Below are 22,723 nucleotides of genomic sequence, written 5' to 3' on the forward strand. Positions count from 1 at the left end.
AACTTTTTTTTTGACAACCACTGTAGAACGGAGTTGGCGTAGTGGGCTGAAGCCAAATCCGGCCAGAAGAGAGGAGGAGCCTTATGCTTTCTGTACAGTGGCAGCATTCTCTTCTTATTCAAACATTCTTCCTCGTACACCTTGGCGTTAATTGTGCCTTTCGTGAAGAAAATCGACGACCGCAAACCACAGGTACAAATTGCTAGACAGACCAACACCTTCTGCCCAAACTTTTCTATCGCCTCCGTGGTGTCAGCGTCGTCCAGGTCCTGGTACACCGATTTCATATAATATTGCGGTCCGGGAAGCGCTCGAGAGTCTTCCTTGGCGTAGGTTTCGTCGTCGATCAGGATGCATCCGTCTTTATTCTGTAGAATCCGGCTATACAGTTTCCGCGCTCTTGTTTTGGCCTGAACTTGCTGTACCAGGGACTTTTTCGGCACCTTCTGTTTCTTGTACGTTTTCAGGGAGTTCCGAACTTTGATCCGTTGAATCATCCCGATGCTGGTGTTGAACTGCTTGGCCAAATCCCGCGTCGACGCCGATGGGTTTTTCCTGATGTACTCAACCACTTTGAAGTCCCGGCCGGGCTGTCTGGGACCCGTTTTCCTACCGGATCGGGTAAAATCCTTCATGGAAAGGGTGCCATCGAACGGAATAGGTGGAAGTCAGAAGGGGCGACATCTGGGGAATACGGCGGGTGGGGCAAGACTTCTCATTTCAGCGTTTCCAGGTACTTTTTGACCACTTTTGCGACGTGAGGCCGCTTTTATTTTAGCGCGCAATTAAGGCGCATCAGCTGCGTTCGGTAGCGATCTCCTGTGATGGTTTCACCCGGTTTTAAAAGCTCGTAGTAAATCACACCGAGCTGATCCCACTAAATACAAATCATAACCTTGGCGCCGTGAATATTCGGTTTTGCCTTCGACGAAGTAGCATGCCCGGGCTTTCCCCATGATTTTCTGCGTTTAGGATTATCGTATCGAACTCACTTTTCATCACCGATTACGATTCGATGTAAAAACCCCTTACGATTTTGTCTTTGAAGCAGTTGCTCACATACAAATAGACAGCGCTCGATGTCCCTCGGTTTCAACTCGTACGGCACCCAGTTTCCTTCGTTCTGAATCATGCCCAGGGCCTTGGGACGTTTTGAAATGGCTTGCTGACTGCACTCCCAACGATTCGGCAAGCTCTTCTTGGATTTGGCACGAATCTTCATCAAGCAATGCTTCTAGTTGTGCATCTTTGAAGTTTTTTTTTTATTTTCCACCACCATGTTTGCCTTCGACATCGAAATCACCATTTTCAAAATGTTGAAACCACTCCCGACACGTTCTTCTACTTAGAGCAGCATCGCCGTAAGTTTTGAAAGCATTCGATGCGCTTCAGTTGCATTTTTTTTTTCGAACTGTAGCAGAAAAGTAAATCTTCCCGCAAATGGCGAGAATTGCGCACATAAACAGACATTTTCGAGCGTGAATAATACGAAAACAAGACCAACTGTCACTGAAACGGCGATGGCAATTCGTTAGGCACTGTACACACTCACTTTAAAGGCATTATCATCTATTTATTTTGACCAGCCTCAGCCGGTACAGCCACCTATTGGAAAACGGCGGAAGTAAAGTTGTACACCTGATATTTGAAAATGTTTAAAAATGTTTGGTCCTTTTCAAAAGACAGTCTAGATCAATTTTGGGAAAAACTAATTATTCAAAGTGGCTTTTTGTGACAAAGGCCACATGTCCAAAAAAATTCATTCAAATCTAAAAAAAAATGCTGATGGTCGAGTTGGCGAGAAGTTTGTCATGTAGAAAACACCTTCAATGAAGAATATTTTTAATTCTAAAAAAAAAGATGATTTGACTATTTTTGCAACATTGGTTTCGATTTAATGACTCGCCTCTCAGCCAATCTGGGTTAGATTTCGTAACACGCACAGAAAAGTCAGAGAGTTTAGTTGATCGGAAAGAAAACAAATGAAAGCCGGTGTAAAAAACAATCCATATAAGGTATCGGCTCCCTATTACATCTCATTTGCAATGACGTTACCTTAACAACCTGATTTGGCCCCCAAAAATCGCTATATTTTTTTCATATTCTGCGCCTTGCTCTCCACAGTGAGAGTTGATTCACAGTTCATGTTAACTAAACTAATATTCAAAAAACAGCTAAAAACACTTCTGATATAATTACTATTCTGTTCCTAATTTCATCTCAATGGATTTTTATTCATCCTATTGATTGGCGAATGCAATAGAAACCAAAACAAAATATTGCACTATTGCACTTTTAGGTTTAAAATGTCACAGTTCTTCTAAAGAGTGCCTAATGCCAAATGTGAGACAACGCACAAACCAGAGACTGAAACAGAACCGAATGCTTAAAATTTAAATGAAGGGTGATTCTCACCAGGTACTCAGGGAGCATACTGATGGGTGACAAAACAAATTCCTGATTTGTCAAACCTTTTGGCAACTGCGGGCAAAAAACTCAGGATTTCGTATTGAATGAAAGTGTCTACGAGTGTCAAAAGTGGAATAGCAATTTATCATGCATCACAGCACACAAAGGTCCAGCAAAAGTAATTGGGAAGATTTGGCTAGTTGCCACTACATACATTTCAGTGATGTCGTGACAGCTGACACCGATCAGGATCGCAAATACAGGTGGAAAGAAATGTCCGTTGAAGCTAACGAACAAAGAGTAAAGAAAATAGTCGACTAATGTTTGATATTTGATATCTACGATTTTCTAGGGAAAGTCTATCCTAGAATTAATTGCTCCCAGAGTCCACGTGAGAAAGATAAAAACCACTATCAAATAAACCCAAAAAAGTTAACTCTTTTGATCTAATTTACTCTCTCTTCTCAATAATCCCTAACTTCTGCTAGTGGCGATGCAGAGGTGATTAAGGAGAGAGAAAAAACTAATTTCAGTTTACATGCCTCAGGACTGGGTACAATCAGCACAATCGGTTCCATTCAACGAAACTTTTGATTCTGAAATAGTACGAACAAAAAAAATGGAAAAAATTCACCGCCACCGATCTGATATCGAAAATTCCATTGCTGATGCCGAAGGGACACGGTTAAATGGGCGATTCATGCCGGGCAGTTGGGGCAACCGTTGAGGTATGGAGGCAACAGCCCCCGTGTGGTTTGAAGACGGTACATGGTCAATACAACAAACGTTAGCCCGCGGTGGTGGTTCGGTTCTCGGTTCGACCCACATCGGATAGTTCTACCAACCCGGCGACGACGACGATGACGACGACGGGGTCACTTTAATTGAATCACGAAAAGGTGATTAGAATTCCAGATAACAACCGGTAGCAGTCGCTGCAAGTTAGTATACAAACTGCTTTCCGAACCCCGACGACGATTAGCTTTAAGAAAATCGATAGCGTTTCACTGTGAGGTGCGGGGTTTGTTTGGTGGTCGGTCGGATGTGGGTTTGCTAATGTGAACCCTTCTAAACTGATTGGCTGGATTCGATTAGAGAATGAGTTCGAAGGAAACTCGCCTTGGAGCCATTGTTGGCTGGTTGTTGTCGAGTTAGTCACCGTGCGTCCCCATTTTCCTGTCAATTTGCAAAGGTAAAATCGCTTGTCAAAACGGCTAGATTGCCATATTAATTAGTTGAAGTGAAATATTTTTAGGAACGATTTTCCCCCCATTGTGATGGAAACGCTTTGTACTCACAATTGAAAAAAAAAAAACGGTTGGTTCTGTGTCTTTGATTTGATTTGAATTCAGGTGAGTGATTTAGCTAGATCAACTTACCTTGCAGAAACTGTTGCTGCTGGGCCACCGCCTGGAGTTGCTGCAGGAGCGTCAGGGAGGCCGGTGAGATTGCGTCGGCCGCTAGGAACGGTGTTTGCTGTTGCGGTGGGTTCGGATGGTGGCCGGTAGCCGGTGCCGTCAGGGGTGTCACCGATTGCGTGATCGGTTGATTGATGCCGGCAATGTTCCACAGATTCGACTGCATCTGTTGCATCCTCTTGGCGTCCTTGTCCTTTTGGGTGTCGGCAAACTTAACCACCAGCGGAGCCGAACAACCTTCCATCGTTTTGCTCTGGTGTAGCGACTGTGGGAGCGAAAGGAGAAAAAGAGAAAGTCAAGGTCAGTATTTTGGTGAAGGAAGGAAAGATATGAAAACCAAGCGACTAATATTGATACTGGTTATGTACGACATACCCAAGACCACGATAGAAATCGATGATTTTGACGCGCCTCAACCAATAAATATGTGTGCTAATTTCACGGTAGTAGCTTCCCACAGATTGTTTATTTTTGTGCCACTAAAACTCAACGAAAAGTAATAAAAACTTTCCAGGGGAACATTTAATGGTAAAACTTCCTCCCATTAACTGTCAGGCTTGGGTGCCTTCTGACCGAGTAGGGGAAAACAGTGACAACTAACTTCTCACTTGGCAATGCTACTCTTTATTGCGGTAGAGTTGAGGGATTTGTATTCGTCTTCCGGGAAATAATTTGTTGAACCGTTCTGGGAGGATTACGGCTTGGAAAAAATGTATCAAAAATTCTTATAGTTGAATGGATTGGATAAGTATAATTTTTTGGTATAACTAAATAAGATAAATCAACAAAGAAATTAAATCCATTAGGAACCACAATCCCCCTAAAATGGACGCTTGCTTCCCTGGAAAACCATATAAAAAGGCTACACAATCACTGTGAAAACCGACTTTTTAACCGAGGCTCGGAGGGCCGAATGTCATATAAGGAGTGTATCGATAAGTAGTTAGCAACATTCAAACGTTTCAATGATGAGTCGAATTATTCCGGAAACGCGAAAGAAAATTCTGCACACTTGGTGCTCAGAAAGTGGTGTCACGTACAACGAAATTGCAAAACGGGTGAAAGTGCACCACACCAGTGTCAAAAATACTATCGAGAAGTTCGGTAAGACCCTTTCCATGAAGGATTTGCCCCGATCCGGTAGGAAAACGGGTCCCAGCCAGCCCGGCCGGTACTTAAAAGTGGTTGAGTACATCTGGAAAAATCCAGTTCAACACCAGTATCGGGATGATTCAACGTATCAAAGTTTGGAACTCCCTGAAAACGTACAAGAAACAGAAGGTGCCGAAAAAGTCCCTGGTACAGCAAGTTCAGGCCAAAACAAAAGCGTGAAAACAATATAACCGGATTCTACAGAATAAAGACGAATGCATCCTGATCGACGACGAAACCTACGCCAAGAAAGACTCTCGAGCGCTGCCCGGACCGCAATATTATACGAAATCGGTGTACCAGGACCTGGACGACGCTGACACCAAGGTGGCGATGGAAAAGTTTGGGTAGAAGGTGTTGGTCTGGCAAGCAATTGGTACCTGTGGTTTGCGGTCGTCGATTTTCTTTATGAAGGGCACAATTAACGCCCAGGTGTACGAGGAAGAATGTTTGAAGAAGAGAATGCTGCCACTGTACAGAAAGCATAAGGCTCTTTCTCTCTTCTGGCCGGATTTGGCTTCAGCCCACTACGCCAACTCCGATCTACAGTGGTTGTCAAAAAATAATGTACAATTCGTGGAAACGGACATGAACCCACCGAACTGCTCGGATCTTCGGCCAATTGAAAGGTATTGGGCAATTGTCAAGCGGCACTTTCGGAAGGAAGGTACAGTGTCCCAAAACATGCAGGAGTTAAAAAAAAACTGGACAGCTGCCACCAGGAAAGTCACATAAGTAACTGTGCAGAATTTAATGAAGAATGTCAAGTCCAAAGTGCGATCGTTTCACAGAAACTAGGATTTTCTTCAATATAATCAGTGAAATGCATAAAAATGTAATTTTTCTACAATATATCGAAGACTGATGTCAAAATATGTTTTTTTCGCTTTTTTATTCATTAATCAATGTTGCTAACTACTTTTCGATACACTCCTTACCATTCGATTTAGCGCGACGAACTGAGCAAATGTTTGTGTGTTTATGTGTGTATGTATGTAAAAAATATGCACTCACTTTTTTCAGAGATGGTTGAACAGATTTTAACAAACTAAGATTCAAAAAAAAGTTCTTATAGTCCCATAACCTTCTATAGAATTTCATTTTGATCCGACTTTCGGTTCCGGAGTTATAGCGAAATATGTGAAAATTAAGTATAAAATAACGGCTGTCCCAGAAAGTATGGACGCAACCAAAAACCGCTGCCATTTCGCAATGGTTCAGAATCTGTCAACTTTTATGGCTGCGTTCTGTTATTTACACTCTTCTCTAACCACTTGTGCAGTTGTTTATTCGTTTTCATTAGTTTGTTTCGAAATGCGTCGACTTTCAGCAGAACAACGTCGAAAAATTGTGTACAAATGGTGCACAGAACGCGGACTGTCACTAAGAAAGATAGCAAAATTGGAAGGAGTAAGTGAAAAAGCCGTGCGAAATGCAATCAGGAAGTTCGGTGAGGATCACACCTTTGAGGATAAACCGAAAAAGGGTCTAAAAAAGGTCCTGCTAACCCTCAGTTGGATAAACGTATGCTGAAGGCGTTCGAGCAAAAGAAGGAGGTATCAGTTCGGGATGTGGCCAAAAAAGTGGGCACTTCGAAGTCAAATGTTCTTCGTACTAAAGAACGTTTAAATCTTCGAAGAAACGACCAAAACGTAGTTCGAAACAAGAAGCATTGATCAGGCCGAGATTTCGAAAGCTGTACAATACGATTCTTGCTGGAAATTTGAACTGCATAATCATGCACGACGAAACCTACGTGAAACTCGATTACAAATCCTTGCCGGGACCACAGTATTATACGGTGCGAGAAGGGCAAGTGTTAAACCAGTCCGAGACATCGATTGAAGTCGAAAAATTTGGTAAGAAAGCTACAGTCTGGCAAGCAATTTGTAGCTGCGGTAAGATTTCGAAACCCTTCATCACCACTGCTTCATTGAACAGCGAAATAAACATCAAGGAATGTTTACAAGAACGGTTTCTACCCATGATTCGAAGCCACAAGGATCCTGTTGTCTGCTGGCCAGATCTTGCTTCTTTCCACTACTCGAAATCAACGGTAGAATGGTATACTACCAAAAATGTCATTTTCGTCCCAAAAGACATGAATCCACCAATTTGCCCACAACTTCGACCAATGAAGTAATTTTGGGCATTAACGAAGGCAAATCTTAGGAAACATGTCTCGGCAGGCGAAACCATTCAACAGTTCGAAAAAGATTGGAAAAAAGTGTCAAAACTTGTCACCAAGAAGTCTGTACGGAATTTAATGAGGAACGTTCGCAAGAAGGTGCGGCAGCTAGTCTACAATGGCTAAGTAGCAAATGTTGAGAATAATATTCTGTTGTTGTAATCTAATATTATCAGTATATCGAATAAAATTTGAATATCTAACACTTGTGAATTATTTACAGCGAAATCATAGTGCGTCCATACTTTCTGGGACAGTCTTTATGCACTCGATTTTGTCAGAAATTGCTTGACCGATTTTCACAAACAAAGATTCAAAAGAAAGATCTTAAAATTATTGAAAATTTTTTTAGAACATTTCATCTGGATCCGACTTTTGGTTTGGGAGCTAGAGTACGAGAAGCGGAAAATTTTCAATTATATGTGTTAGTTTTTCAAAAGCTATGGCAAACATAAGTACAAATCCCATTAAATTGACAGACAAATTCCGTTAGTTTGCAGAACTTAAGGAGTGTATCGAAAATAAGCTATCCACACATTTTTCTTTTAAATTATGATAAAAAACGATATTTTATTCAAACTAAAAATTGATTCTCTATTGTACGAGGTTTATCTTTAGCATAATGAAAACCAAGTTATTCCTTCACGAATTTTCAAACTTTTGATTGAACGCTCTTCATTAAGTTCCGGACAAGTGTTGCATCGCATTTTTTGGACGCTTGAGCCCAAATTTTTTTTTTAACTCCTGCATGTTCCCAGCTGCCTTACCAGTCTTCTTGAAAACCCTCTTCACGATTGCCCAGTAACGTTCGATGGGTCGAAGCTGAGGGCAATTTGGTGGATTGATATTTTTCTCAACGAAATTTATACCCTTTACCGCAAGCCAATTGACAGTGGTTTTGGCATAGTGAGCCGACGCAAAATCCGGCCAAAACAGTGGAGGTGTACTATGCTTCTTATATAAGGCAGCAATCTCTCCATTCAGATTCAGATCGATAGATTTCTGCATTTATAGTTCCGGTAGTGTAAAAAATGATTGACTTCAAACCACAGGAACATATTGCTTGCCATACCAGTACCTTTCGACCGAATTTCTCTTCGACCTGTCCGCATCGCTCACATCCTCCCCAACGACGACAGTAAAGTATTGTGGACCTGGAAGGGGTTTTGAATCCTCCTTTACATAAGTCTCATCGTCCATTAAAACGCATGCATGCATGGGTCACTGCAAAAGACGCGAATACAATTTCCGGGCCCTTGTTGCTGCTCGCTTCTTCTGTTCTACACTTTGTATTTTCTGCTTCTTGTAGGTCTTCAGGTGATTTCGCCTTTTGATTCGCTGGATCATTCCGACACTCGTTCCTGCTTTTTTGCCAAATCAAGTATTGACATTGATTTGTTCTTCATGATTAAAGATACCATTTTCTTGTCCAGTTTCAGGTTGGAAGAGCCGGGTTTTCTGCCTCTTCCTGTTAGTTCATCCAAAGAATAGTGTTCTCCAAACTTATTAATGATGGTTGTGTTAAGGCATGATGAATTCCAAACCGCTTCGCCAATTTTTCATAGTAATACCCTTCTCACTTAGCCATGTGTCCAGAACCTTAATTTTCACTTTCTTTTCAATACGCGACATTTTTAAAACGCAGAATTTCAAACGCACAAACAAGTAAACAAACGAAAGCTGACAGCCAAACGCACAGCATGGTGTGATCTGAGTATAAAAACCCATCACAAATACATGCGTACAACACAAATGTATGTGGATAGCTTATTTTCGATACACTCCTTATTAATTTGTGGGCATATAAACTTGAATCAGCACTGATAATTTCCCATTTCCTGTTCCGGAAACACCGAAGGCAGTGACGAAAAACTCCAAAAGTAGAACTCACTGTGATTTCTAAGCGATGCTAGGTCCAATTTTCACAAATCTTGATTTTAATTGAAGCTCATATTGTCTCAAACACTACTGTGAAATTTCATCCGGATCTGACTTCCGGTTTCGCAATTAGAGGGCGATTAATGTGTCAAAGCTTTCCAACCGCCATATAAAATAACGATACAAAACCAGTACGCACCGGTACGAGCTGGCACGGAAGAAAAAAACACAACACGCTTTTACAAACAATGCACACACGCGAGCTTTGTTCAATTTCGTACACGTTTTAAATAGAACGAAAACCAACACCTAAGCTGATCTCTTATTTATTTTCCTCAGATAAAGAGGGACCGGTTTTCACAAATTTAGGATCAAATTAAAGATCTTATAATCCTATAAGGAGTGTATCGAAAAGTAGTTAGCAACATTGATTATTGAATAAAAAAGCGAAAAAAAAACATATTTTGACATCAGTTTTCGATATATTGTAAAAAAAAACATTTTTATGCATTTCACTGATTATATTGAAGAAAATCCTAGTTTCTGTGAAACGCTCGCACTTTGGACTTGACATTCTTCATTAAATTCTGCACAGTTACTTTTGTGACATTTCTGGTGGTAACTGTCCAGTTTTTTTTTGAACTCCTGCATATTTTGGGACACTGTACCTTCCTTCCGAAAGTGCCGCTTGACAACTGTCCAATACCTTTCAATTGGCCTAAGATCCGAGCAGTTCGGTGGGTTGATGTCCTTTTCCACGAATTGTACATTATTTTTTGACAACAACTGTAGAACGGAGTTGGCGAAGAGGGCTGAAGCCAAATCCGGCCAGAAGAGAGGAGGATCCTTATGCTGTCTGTACAGTGGCAGCATTCACTTCTTCAAACATTCTTCCTCGTACACCTTGCCCTTTGTGAAGAAAATCGACGATCGCAAATCATAGGTACAAATTGCTTGCCAGACCAACACCTTCTGCCCAAAATTTTGCCCAAATTGGCCGATTTTCATGAATATATATTCATTTTTATTGTTATTACCTAAAGCGACGAAGCAAAAGAGGGAAAACTTTTCAAGGTTCAAATCTGTTTCAATTTGTTGGTCTTATTTGTTGCTGGTGATACAAACCAACTTCGGTTGTTCCGGTGCTCGAAATTAGGTTTCGGAAGTATTGGAAATAATGGTCAATAACTGCAAAAAGATCTACATTGCTTTTCTTCTAGATGGCCGAATCGATTTTCACAAACTTATATATTCAAAGGATGTCTGTTTCGAGATAAGACCCTTATCTTTAATATAATTAAGATGGTTTATTGACAGTGACTAGTTTTTTAAATGATTCTCTGTCGCGAAAAAACAGTACTGACTTACCATGCATCTCAAAACATGTTCGTAGTATTGTTAATTCTAAACCTTTTTTATCTCATTTTTTCCGCATTCAAACTCTTCGGCTCATGCTAAATTATGAACCCCCTAAATTATTTATCCAACAGCTGCTGATGCCGTGGTTAGGTCGCAGACTGTACTGAGTTCAATGTTCCGGACATGTCACATCTATTATTTATATTCCGCTACACTAATTTATCGAATACCGTTGATGTCTGCTGCCTGGGCTGTACTGCAGTTTATTGTGGCCTAGACGTACATGACAATTCGGACGGCTATGGTCTCGGCCTCACAAACTAGCGCACGGGTCGTAGCACGAGTTGGAACGGGGGAGCTAATTCCGTTCCCGGTTCCACGAGGTTAATTTCGCCAATTGAAAAAAGTTCCACTCGTTTAAAATATATTAAAACTTTTTCATCCAGTTATGTCTCTGACATTACCCACCCTCTTTTTTTATAAGCTTGAAATAATTAATTCATGAAACGGAGATGGTATTTGATGAGACCTGGCGACTAAACAATTTTCCAGATAACCGCAAACGTTTAACCATTCATGGAATGTGTATATTAATTACCATTGTAACGAAAGGATGAGATGATCGATTGATCGACTGGCCTACTGATTGTTTCTCGAGGGACATAGAGAAACTGCACTTGTAACACACGTCAAACCAACCTCATCCGCCAAACGAATCCATAGCGTACGTCTCGATAGCCTTCCTCCTACTAATGACTCAATTTTCATAAATGTAAGAATTACATTTTCACCAGTTTCCCGGGAATATTTTTGCGATTGCATGCTACGGTGGGGAGAAAGTTCCATTTGAATCGGGTTCGCGTCTGCGGTAGCAAAATCAAAAATACGCCCAGTCAATACGTAATATAATCATAACAAATTTTACACAAATCGTTCAGGTTCCACTTCTTCCAGGTTGAGTAACAGCAACAAATATTCATAAAAAATAACAGAAATCGCTTTACTTCTGCCAGTGCCACCGAGACGCGTCCGTTTTGGTTTTCTTTTTTTTTGGTTCAGTGAAAATCATCGCATTCGCATGCCGTGTGCCATCGAAAACCATTATCACCGTCGCTAACGGGGCACCTACAGTAACAATAACAATAACAACAACAACAATATTCAATCTAAAGCCATAAACGCTTTTCACGGTGACTGCCATTATGCCACGCAGTCTGGGAAAGAGAGAGGATACTGGATTGGAATGAAATGAAAACTCGATTTAAATTGATTATGCACTAACAGTGATAATGGTTGCGGGAGGTTTCGGTATCGCTGTTAACAAGGGAAAATATTATTATCCTCCGATCGGTAAATGTTTGTTTTAATCATTACCGGACCGGACGACCGGAAAATATTTATGAACTTATCGATAAGGAAGGAAAACATCGCTACAACTTGTTAAGAGAGTTTATTCGGGGAAATGATGTTCAATTTGTTTGGTCAATATGTTTCATGAAGAATATTGAATGAAACTGTGAATCACTATTTTTTACCCCTCATTCAACTAATTAAAAACTAATCGGAAAACAAACTCTTAAATAGTCTAATTTGCAAATTGGAAAAACTGTTTAAACGCAGTAATGAATTGCTTGCCAAACATGTTTTTTTTCTGCTCATTGTTTCAACGGGATCAGAAATCAAAACATACTGAATCAGATGGCAAGAATTCAAATGGAAAATTGAAGAACTAAAATGGGAACGACAATGATTATGGAAGCTGCCAGAAATGATTGCAATTGCCTGAGAATGAGAATCATCTCTTATTTAAGAAAAATAAAGAACCTCGGAATTTATTTTATTACAATGGTTTAAAGCAATTCAAATTCGAAACGAAGATCCCTAATTTTTATAAATTTTCCATGATTAACATTTAAAAGTGTAGCAAAAACATGATTTTCGGATGAACCGTTTTGCCTTTCTTCATAAAACGGTAATGTTGCTGGGGAACCCGACTTACGATCGGAACCTCGGAGACCCCTTGTGTTATATACCATTAGACACAGCTCGACCAGATTTATTCTATTCAATCAATTTTTTCGGAGATGACTGAACTGATTTTCGCAAGTTTAGGCACGTTTGAAAGCTACCCCGGTAACCAATAAGCACATACTAATGCCGCATCATGACAGCAAATAATCGCTAATTGGCATTTCAATCGCACTTGAGATTGAATTAGGACCGACTTTGACAAAATATACGGCTATCAATAGATAATGCTTATTTATGGCTGGTGTGCATTCTGAAAGCTGAGTTCTGATTAATTTACAACAGCAGGGTTGTTACGGTCGCGCGGATTTTGCGGTTTTCGCGGATTTCGCGATTTTGCGGTTTTAGCGCATTTTCTGCTCAGATTTTGATGCGATGGCGCGTATTATTTTTTTTTTTTTGTTTGTTTCAATTATAGAGGTTTTAACATCTTGAGGTCATTCGATGGCGCAGATTTCGCGAGAGTTTAATAAAAAAACAACATTCCACATTTGTAAATCATTTGTTCGAAGAAAAACAAAAAAAAAGTTCTTTATAAATTTTTGAACCTTGTGAGTTTCAAGAAACCCAGAAAAATCTAAAAATGAGTGAACGTTTCAGCAATTCTTCGAGCTGGCCGAATTGGTGAATTTTCACCTTGATAAAATCAAAATTTACGAGAAGGCGGTTCTAGAAAATATTTTCTTCAGAGGACAATATTTTGAATTAATAGTTCTGGGTCTTATAACACATAGTTCATCTGACTATATGACTATGACTCAGCATGGATTCAAGCCAAATCGTCCAACTTCCACAAATTAAATAACTTACACTTCTTTCATCATACCTTATTCGACAAATTCATTCATCACATAACGATCTCCAAGTTAAGTAGGCTGGGATTTAACGGATCATTTTTGAATTGGCTTCGATCATATCTAACTAGTCATTAAATGATAGTGAAAAATAAGACTCTATAATCACATCATTTTCTGTTACCTCTGGAGTTCCTCGAGGAAGTCACCTTGGACCGTTTATAATTTTTCTTGTATGTCAACGATCTAATTTTTTCGATCAAGTATATGAAACTATCGTTCGTTCTTGATTTTAAATAATTTCATACAATCACATCTGCAGTTGACTCAGAGTTTCTACAAGAACAGTTGGATAATTCAACTAATTGGTGTAACATCACCAAAATGGAAACAAAATAAATGCCACTAAATGCTCCGTCATCTCTTTGTGTCGCAAAAAGACTGTATTCAAGTTCGACTATAATATTTCACAAACTGTTCTCGAACGCACATCGTCTGTTAAGGACCTGGATGTTCTTCTGGATTTCAAATTAAATTTTAAGGAGCGCATAGAGTTTACTATCACCAAAGCCTCTAAGCTATTCGGATTTATTTTCCGCGTTACTAAAATATTCTCTGATGTACATGCTTGAAGCTCCGTATTTCACTTTATTTCGCTTAACTCTTAAATATGCTGCTTTTATCTGGTCACCTTATTACCAAAAGTATATCCAAAGTATTGAAGCGACTCAAAATCGTTCCTCATATTATTGTCTCATTAGATTTAGCTACTATAGAAGTACTAGATTTAAGGGAATGTATCATTTAAATGATTGTAATCTGTTGATGCAAAAGATGATGAGGTTTTTTGCCTGCTGGAGAGCAAAGCCGAACAGGAGGCGATAACTAATTGAAACTAAAAAAAATCAAAAAGAGCAAATCAGAGTGGTCCACTTCAAAATTCTTGTTACCGAAAAGAAAAAAATTGCCGAGCAAGAAGATGTTGAAGCAAAAAAAATAGTGTTCGCTGAAATCTGTTTAACTTCTTTCAAAATCACAATTGTGAATAAATTTTATTTTTACTGTAACTATTTGCGTACATCTGAAAGTATAAATTAAATAAGGACATCGAAAAAGGTGGAAAATAAAAATGAAATTGTTTTCACGTCATCTCAGAGTGACGTGTTGTTATTTGTTTTGTTTATATGACAAAACTATGCAAGTTTTTAAATTATATGTAAGTGGATTTTAAAGTTCCGCGGAAAGTATCACTAACATTAAAAATAATGGTGTAATGCTTCGCTCGCACATCGCGCGTTCTAGCTTTCAACTTTGCGCGGATTTCGCGCGTTTAAGTTTTCGACTTCGCGCGCTTTGTTTTTGAAATTTTTCGTAACAACCCTGCAACAGATTACAGATTTTAGAGTACAGATATAGAGCAATAAGCATTTTTGGTGCTCATAAAAAGCTATTACATTGCCATTATTAGTGCTTACTGGTTACCTGGGTACCGACAGATTATTAATCAAACTTGATGATCATAAGAGTAATTCTTTCAGTTCTAGACAGTTAACGAACAGCACGAATTTTTCTTTAACTATAAAACAAACGGTCGGCGAACATTCCATTGGAAATAGGGCCAACACCTCATATCTCGTCCAAGGAGCAGTTTTTCATCAACCAGGAACGATCAGAGCTTTCTTAGTTGTTATTATAACAGCACAATGAAAATTTTTAAAAATAAAGATAGTTTAGATGTTTTAGAATAAGTATTCATCATACCTGTAAAATTGATGGCAAAGTCTCAAGATAATACTGGGAAAATTTTTAATAAAATTTCACGGTTTACATTGCTTCCGATATGAGATCTGTATTCTAGCCGATAAGTTCTAAGGTGGTAGAATATATAACTAATTGATATAATCATTGCTTAGTTTGAAATACTGAATGTTATTGGTAGATGATCTGAATCGAAGTCAGTTCACTACAAATGCTACATTGATCTGCAAGAATCAGATCAATTGTAGGAGGATTTCTCATAGAAGATAAATTAGTTGGGCTATTTGGAAATAAAACTGGAAAAAAAACCAGCGGAGAGTTCATCATGAAGAACTATTAATGTCTGATTACTTTTCTGATTACTCCACGAGAGATGCCTACCATTTAGAATCCTATTAGGAAAAATAGATCGATATCTTATTGCGTTTTTACAGTTATCATTTGATTTATTTGTTCATCATATTTCTATAAAACTACAAGGATCAGCCCCATGGGGTTGTTCGAGCCATTGATGTGGAACAAGGCAACCAAAATTTCTAATGATCTACAATCAAAAAGTTCAATCAATCTCAACCAACACCAAACATCATTTGTCTTGATTTGCATTTGTTTATAACCGACGAAATTACACCATTATCCCAAATACATGCAATTACATCTTTGTTCATACTTGCGATATCGATAATTAAGCTTCTCTTCGTCAAGCTTGTGTTCAAGTTTTTTATGCAAGCAGTTTTTTTAGTGTTAAGTTTCTCTACCATTCTGCGATTTCGGTTGAAGCGATAAACTATTTCTTATTATCAATCGAGTTCATCTAATATAAATTGGAAATTAATCTTAAGCACTCAAAATTTATCCAGAGGTAGTTGTCAATTTCTCATGGGGTAACGACATAACATGCAATTCCGAGCTTGCATGACACAAGATCAGAGCATACCAATTAAGGGCTTAGGCCAGTGTGTTTTAGGGCGTTTTAAAGGGCTATTTTCACGCTTCAAATCTGATTTTCTTAGAAACGGTGACGAATATAAAAAAAAACCAACAGACAATCTCTTAAAAAGTTTAGATTATTCTGTGAAAATTTAGCGGTCGGGAAAGTCTTTTTTCTGAAGGAAGAATTGCATAGCTGAAAACGACAACTTTCAACTTGTTCATTGAATATCTCGCCTTCAAAAGCCTGGATCAAAATCTATCCAGACAATGTCTAGATAATTTAGTTTAGATGCGATTAGTGCATAAAAACATATATGTTGTCGCGATAAAAATTAAGTGAATATTATTTTTGTAATGGTAAGTCCATTTCTATGGCGGCACCATTTTTTTCTGCTCTTGTATCCTGGTAACGTAATGAAACATGAGAGAGAAATAAAATCGGCTCAGCAAGGCTGCCAAACAAGCGGTAGTTTTATTGGATTTTATGTGATGTAATCAAACTTGTAACCGAAAATATCAAAACTTTCTTGGCCACCTGGCCACATCGAGAGTCCTTTTACACATTTACGAGAGAGCATGGAGAGAAATGCAATACGCACAGCGAGCCACGTAGTTTTACGCGACCTACTGGCCTCAGCCCTTAAAGCTTCAAATCGTTTTCTGGCACGTTTTTGTCTTGCTATCTAGCAACAACCTATCTCTAGCATGTTACGAGTAGGACTGAAACTTTAGCTTTAATTTCGCTTCTATTTATAGATTCGAGTGCTTCCAACAGCTCTCTCTTTGATACATCCCTTACTCCTTCAAAACCGTCGTCTATAGCAGAAAAATCCGGTATACCAAAGATTTTTAGCAGCCAAATAGGACACTGCTCGCTACTAATCAAAATTTCAATCATATATAATTGAAAATACGTGGCTTGATACATTCAAATCGAAACGTAGAAATATTTCCTATCAAATGATGAAATAATATTAATAATTGATACAAAATAGACTGAGCTGTAAGTGTTTAAAACCTGACCACATTTCTACGTGTAGTTTTTCTTGAGTTAATGATTTGCACCACTATATAGAAAATAAAGATGTGTTCCACATCAAAATGGTCTCTGGTTAGGTGAATATCGAAAAAAGAAAAAAGAAATATTAACTGCTATACTTAGTCGTTAAAAAGACAAAAAGTATCTTAAAATATTCTGCAAGATAACCATTTAGTTGTCAATGGGGATGCAAGTAAAAATGAATTTTACAAAGCGGAAATCGCTAAATCATTTGGCATCCAGTGTTGGGAAAATCATGATCAGAAAAAGTTCATTTCATTATCGTTCGTAAAAAAATCAGTTCGAGGCTTTCGAAAAAAAAATTTATGACTGAAAACATCACTTCCGAGATTTTTATTCATGAATCTCGAGATTTTTATTCTGAATCTCGAAGTTCTTTTTGTGTCAGCGAAGCTTGATTACGAGTTTTCACCCACAGAAATATCGCTAAAAAGATAATCGAAAGGGAGAAGAGTCTTCGGTGATATTTCGATGTGAATTTCCTTTATGATTCAATTAGACATCGAAGTGATTTCTTTATTATATTATATCTCTTTCGATCAGCATGGTTTTATGCCGGGGAGATCAGTTATAACGAATTTGTTGGCCTTCACATCCCAGTGCATAACTAGTATGGAAGCTAAAACACAAATAGATGTTATCTATACCGATCTCAAAGTTGCTTTTGACAAAATAGATCATAAAATACTTCTTTGCAAATTATCTCGCCTTGGATTATCATCGCAACTAGTATCTTGGTTGGACTCATATCTTTCCGATAGGAAATTACGCGTGAAAATAGACCACACAGCACATCATCCGAGTTTTCGAATAAATCAGGTGTCCCACAAGGTAGTAACTTAGGACCTCTGTTGCTCGTATTATTCTTCAACGATGTGGCGTTGGTGTAGATGATTGCCAGCGACTACAATGTCTGCTTACATTGTTCACCGATTGGTACAGGAAAAACAAACTCATGATAAGTGTAGCCAAGTGCCAAGTCATCACATTTCATAGGATTTCATCTCCAGTCATATTTGACTATAACATTGATGGTGCAATTATCTCTAGAGTAGATCAAGTGTGTGATCTTGGTGTACAGTTGGATGCTAAACTGACGTTCGATGTTCATCGTTCACAAATCGTTTCGAAAGCAACACGTCAATTGGGTTTCATCGCTAAGATTGCAAAGGACTTTAAAGACCCGCATTGCCTTAAGGCTTTGTATTGCTCACCCGTTCGCCCAATTCTCGGAAACGCGTCGGTAATCTGGACTCCGTATCAAGTATAGTGGAGCCTTAGAATTAAACGAGTGCAGAGACGATTTGTTCGTATGGCATTACGAAATTTGCTGTGGAGAGAACCAGTAAACTTGCCACCATATTCAAACAGATGCCAATTGTTGGAAATCGACTCGTTACAGCGACGAAGAAAAACTTTATTACCTTAATTTTCGAATACCGAACAGATCACTGCGTAACACAAACCTGCTTCAGAACAGATTCCATAGGACTGTATTCGGATACAACGAGCATGCATAAGAACATTCACTACAGCAGAAGAGTTGTTTAGAGTTTGGAGAGCCTTCCCGCCGCTTCGTTGAAAAAATCAAGCGTTCTGAAATAATTTGACTATGGATAATTTAATTTGTTATAAGTTGTTTGTAATAGCTTTTAAGTAGTTGTGTAGTTGTCATGTAATTTTTGTGATTGTTTTAAAAGATAGTGGTTTTTATGCCTATCTGAGAATGATATACATTTTTCAACTCAGATGGGCTTTTTCCCACTCTGTTAGTCCATTTAGACATCAGTCCGATGGATTTTGTTTAATAAATAAATAAATAAATAATTATATTTTCAACAATTAAAAAATCTCTGCTGAACAAATTTGTAATTTAAGAATAATGAGAAACTTTCGATGCACGTAGAGTGCTCAATATGAGTAACAATATATATTTTTTTATATTTCGAATAGTGATTGCAGCGACGAAAGGCTGTTTCAATTCCAGCTGGTTGATTACACTGCACTATTATTAAACCCAATGAATTGCTATTTAATATGAACTTGATTTTGAGAAGTAAGAGGAGGGCAGTATTTTGCATGTCTCAAACACACAGCAGCGTTTGAATTGGTGTTAGCGATAATCTGCGCTCCTGTTACTTCTGGGTATGATATTGAGTAATATTTCTGCATAACATACTTGGTGTTTTGATTTTTTTAATAAATGTTTTTATTGTCATAATAACTATTACTAATCACAGCATTTGCTGCTTTTATTGATGATATTACTCCACCACCACGAAATAAATTTCGAATACATCACCATTATTGATCCATTCATCAACAGAGTATCAAATTGCAAGTGCTAAAAAATTAACTTTTTTCTGATTTCAACCACCCTACGAGCACTGATCATTTTCAGGAAGGTTCAATTTTTATTCATCGGCGTATTTATTCATCATGTATTCTGCAAAGGGTTGAGATATTATAACTATGAAAATAATTTCCCAACAATTGCTTAAATATCGCCGAGGAAAATTTTCGTTAGTGAACTTTTCACAAGGAAAATTTTAAATAAAAACCGATTTTCAGGTTATTTTTAAAATTAAATTATTTTGACCAAAATTTCAAACTTTTTTTTTCTTTGATTTTTTCGATAATTTTTTTAATTTTCGAGGATGTGGTGTTCGACTTTCTGTTTCAGTGTATATTACATCGGCACGAAAAAAGTGAGTATAAAATTTATTGGTCCAATTTTAAAGTCACTCTTGAATCAGATTGGTGTCTCCATTGGTGAAAAATGAATGGTTTGTCATATTGGAAACGTGTGTAAAGTTTCATTTTAATCGGAGCATGTGAAGTCTGATGATCTGCTACACAGTTCACAACCCTGCAATATTTTCACGTTTTAAAAGACAGGATGGCAATATGTCAAAAATTACCCGGAATGTTATGCAACAAATTTCAATAATTGCACAATGTCAAACGTAAAGGTAATAAGGGGATCCAACTGGTGACAGGGAATGTCGTTGGTAAAAATGTGTAATAAATAAACAACAAGCGTTCTTCGTTATTGAAAGCCGTAAATCACTCTTGCGAATTGTAGCGGCACCCAACCCAAAACCACTGGAAAGAAAATCCTACATCCTTTCCCTCAACGTGCGTATTTCATTAGACGAAATCGTACAAAACCAATCTGTTAAAAGAGTCAATTACAAATAATTTACTGCCGACAGTTTGCGGCTCGTAGGTGCGACTAAAGAGGGAAGAAAGTCCAGCTCGGGTTCCATTACTAGTAATCTCTCTCCCGATCCCATCAGCCCAGCCGAGCAAAGCCGGTGAGTGTTTAATTTGTCAGCAACGGGGTACAAATTTATTTGAACCTAGAGGGCTTAGTACCCCTCTGCTTTTGCGGCACAGAATGGAACTGGGGGTGCGTTACGAGTGATGATTTATTAATTTAACCGCTTTAATCGCTGTTCTGACGAATCCAGCCACGAATTGGGTGCAGTTATCGTAAAAATCCCGCCTAATTTCTGCTGATTTGAATCACAAATGCGATAAGGTGCTAAAATGCTATCGACCTAACCGGCGGAGGCATCAATTTCCGGAATGTTTGCTATCACGCACTTTGGTCTTGGGACTTCGACTGCTGTTGCTTGTGGGATTCAGGTACTTAACAGTGAGGAGTGTTAATCCCGTTTTCTCGAAATTACCTTGATTGCTCCGATCGCTGCTTGCTTGGTTGCAAACGTAACAAACGCACAGCCTTTGCTCTGTCCGGACGTGTCCCGCAGCACCGTACACTCCTCGATCTGACCGTGCCCGGAGAAAAGCTGCCGTACGTCGTTCTCATTGTACTTTTTACTCAGCATACCGACGAACAACTTCCGTTCTGAAAGTAGAAAGAGCAGCAGAATAGATCCCGTTAAACACTGTATCAATGTTGTGAAATGAATTTAATTCTATCAGAAGCTTAAATACGAATGGAGAAGCTTAGTAGTTTGATCCGGAATGTATCAGACAGACAGACAGCAATCCGACAGCTCCGGTAATTTAGTATGCATTCAATTAGTGGTGGCAATCCAAGAATCACATTCTCAATTTATTAACAGCAACAAGCAGGTCTTGTTATGGAATGTCCTATATTGAAATTCCATTCACCGACTTGAATGAATTGGTTTGCTCATAGACTGTAAACCGGCAAAGCTCAATCGGATAAGAACACTCCGGGCCCGAGCCAAGCATATTTCGACTTTCATTAACGCTATTTGCAAACCAACCGGTACCGAGCGAAGGGAGACTGTGTCTGACAGGAAGCCCCAGGATTACCATTGTTGAGATCCTGCATCAAACCACCCGCCAGCCAACCACCAACCTGGCAGCTCGGTCGGTAGTGCCAAGTTACTTTCTTAATAAGAATCCGTACCGTCAACAGAAGCATAGTTCACTTCAACCCGGCAGCAGGAAAACTCAGCTCGGTTTAATGTGTGTGTGAATGTATGTGAAGAACCGACTTTACACTGAAATGCTTCTAAAGCCCTTGAGAGATCACTTTTTCTGCTCCTGCAGCACAACAGGGTTTCATTCGTTCGGTCTCCTGGGCAGTCCTCCGTATGCTGAAATGGATGATGGCTTTTCTCTCATATAAAGTAATAAATTGAAGGACCAAACACGAGGTTCGCGGGCAAGGGAGGAGAAGGAGAATTGGAAGGGAAAGAAGAATGAGAGGAGTGATAACGAAGCGAAGCTATCCTGCTAATCCGGCGATACATGCTCACTGGCAAACCAAGCCAACGAACCAGCAATGCTTGTAAACACTTGTACCTCCATTTTCATCCACTTTTCGGTTTGAATCAGGATGATGCCACACACATACACAATGGGTTTGGGGGCAGAAAACCGGAGCGAAACGAAGGAAACCTTGAGAAAGAGTGCAATTATTTAACACGATGAAAAATTGACAGTCGTTTTACGGTTCGTCTTTGACTTGTCAGGGCAAAGCAGTTCAAATTTCACTGCTAGAGGAACTCAGAATTTCCACTTAAATCACTAATGATGTCTCGGACGAAATAAAATTTTACGATACAATGTATTTGAACTGCTACGCTTTGAACAATAGAAAACGAAACGAAATGTGAAAATAGAAATACTATTTATATTGTCATAAAAAAGGGTTGTTAGTCCAACATTAATTGCGTTCAGCTTCTACGAAAAAAAAACGAGGAAATAAGGAGTGTATCGAAAAGTAGTTAGCAACATTGATTATTGAATAAAAAAGCGAAAAAAAAAATTTTGACATCAGTTTTCGATATATTGTAGAAAAATTAAATTACATTATTGAAGAAAATCCTAGTTTCTGTGAAACGCTCGCATTTTGGACTTGACATTCTTCATTATATTCTGCACAGTTACTTTTGTGACTTTCCTGGTGGCAGCTGTCCAGTTTTTTTTAACTCCTGCATGTTTTTGGACACTGTACCTTCCTTCCGAAAGTGCCGCTTGACAATTGTCCAATACCTTTCAATTGGCCGAAGATCCAGGCAGTTCGGTGGGTTGAGGTCCTTTTCCACGAATTGTACATTATTTTTTGACAACCACTGAAGAACGGAGTTGGCGTAGTGAGCAGAAGCCAAATCCGGCCAGAAGAGAGAAGGAGCCTTATGCTTTTTGTACAGCAGCATCCTTTTCTTCAAACATTCTTCCTCGTACACCAATTAGCGCCAATTCTGCCCTTTGTGAAGAAAATCGACGACCGCAAACCACA

General features: G+C 38.8%; 1 protein-coding gene across 6 annotated transcripts in view; it reads right to left on the minus strand.

Annotated features, from left to right (window-relative positions):
• The window catches only part of LOC131431632 (CUGBP Elav-like family member 2), an 849,840-nt gene that overhangs the window by 55,633 nt on the left and 771,484 nt on the right, over positions 1-22,723 (minus strand). For all 6 annotated transcript variants that reach the window (XM_058597461.1, XM_058597459.1, XM_058597463.1 and 3 more), the window contains 2 exons: positions 20,673-20,851; positions 3,789-4,092 (listed from right to left, as the gene is read on the minus strand). In XM_058597461.1, the coding sequence (XP_058453444.1) occupies positions 3,789-4,092; positions 20,673-20,851 (483 nt within the window). The remainder of the gene's footprint in view (positions 1-3,788; positions 4,093-20,672; positions 20,852-22,723) is intronic.

The sequence above is a fragment of the Malaya genurostris genome, chromosome 2 (genome assembly GCF_030247185.1).
Source record: "Malaya genurostris strain Urasoe2022 chromosome 2, Malgen_1.1, whole genome shotgun sequence".
Lineage (NCBI taxonomy): Eukaryota > Metazoa > Arthropoda > Insecta > Diptera > Culicidae > Malaya > Malaya genurostris.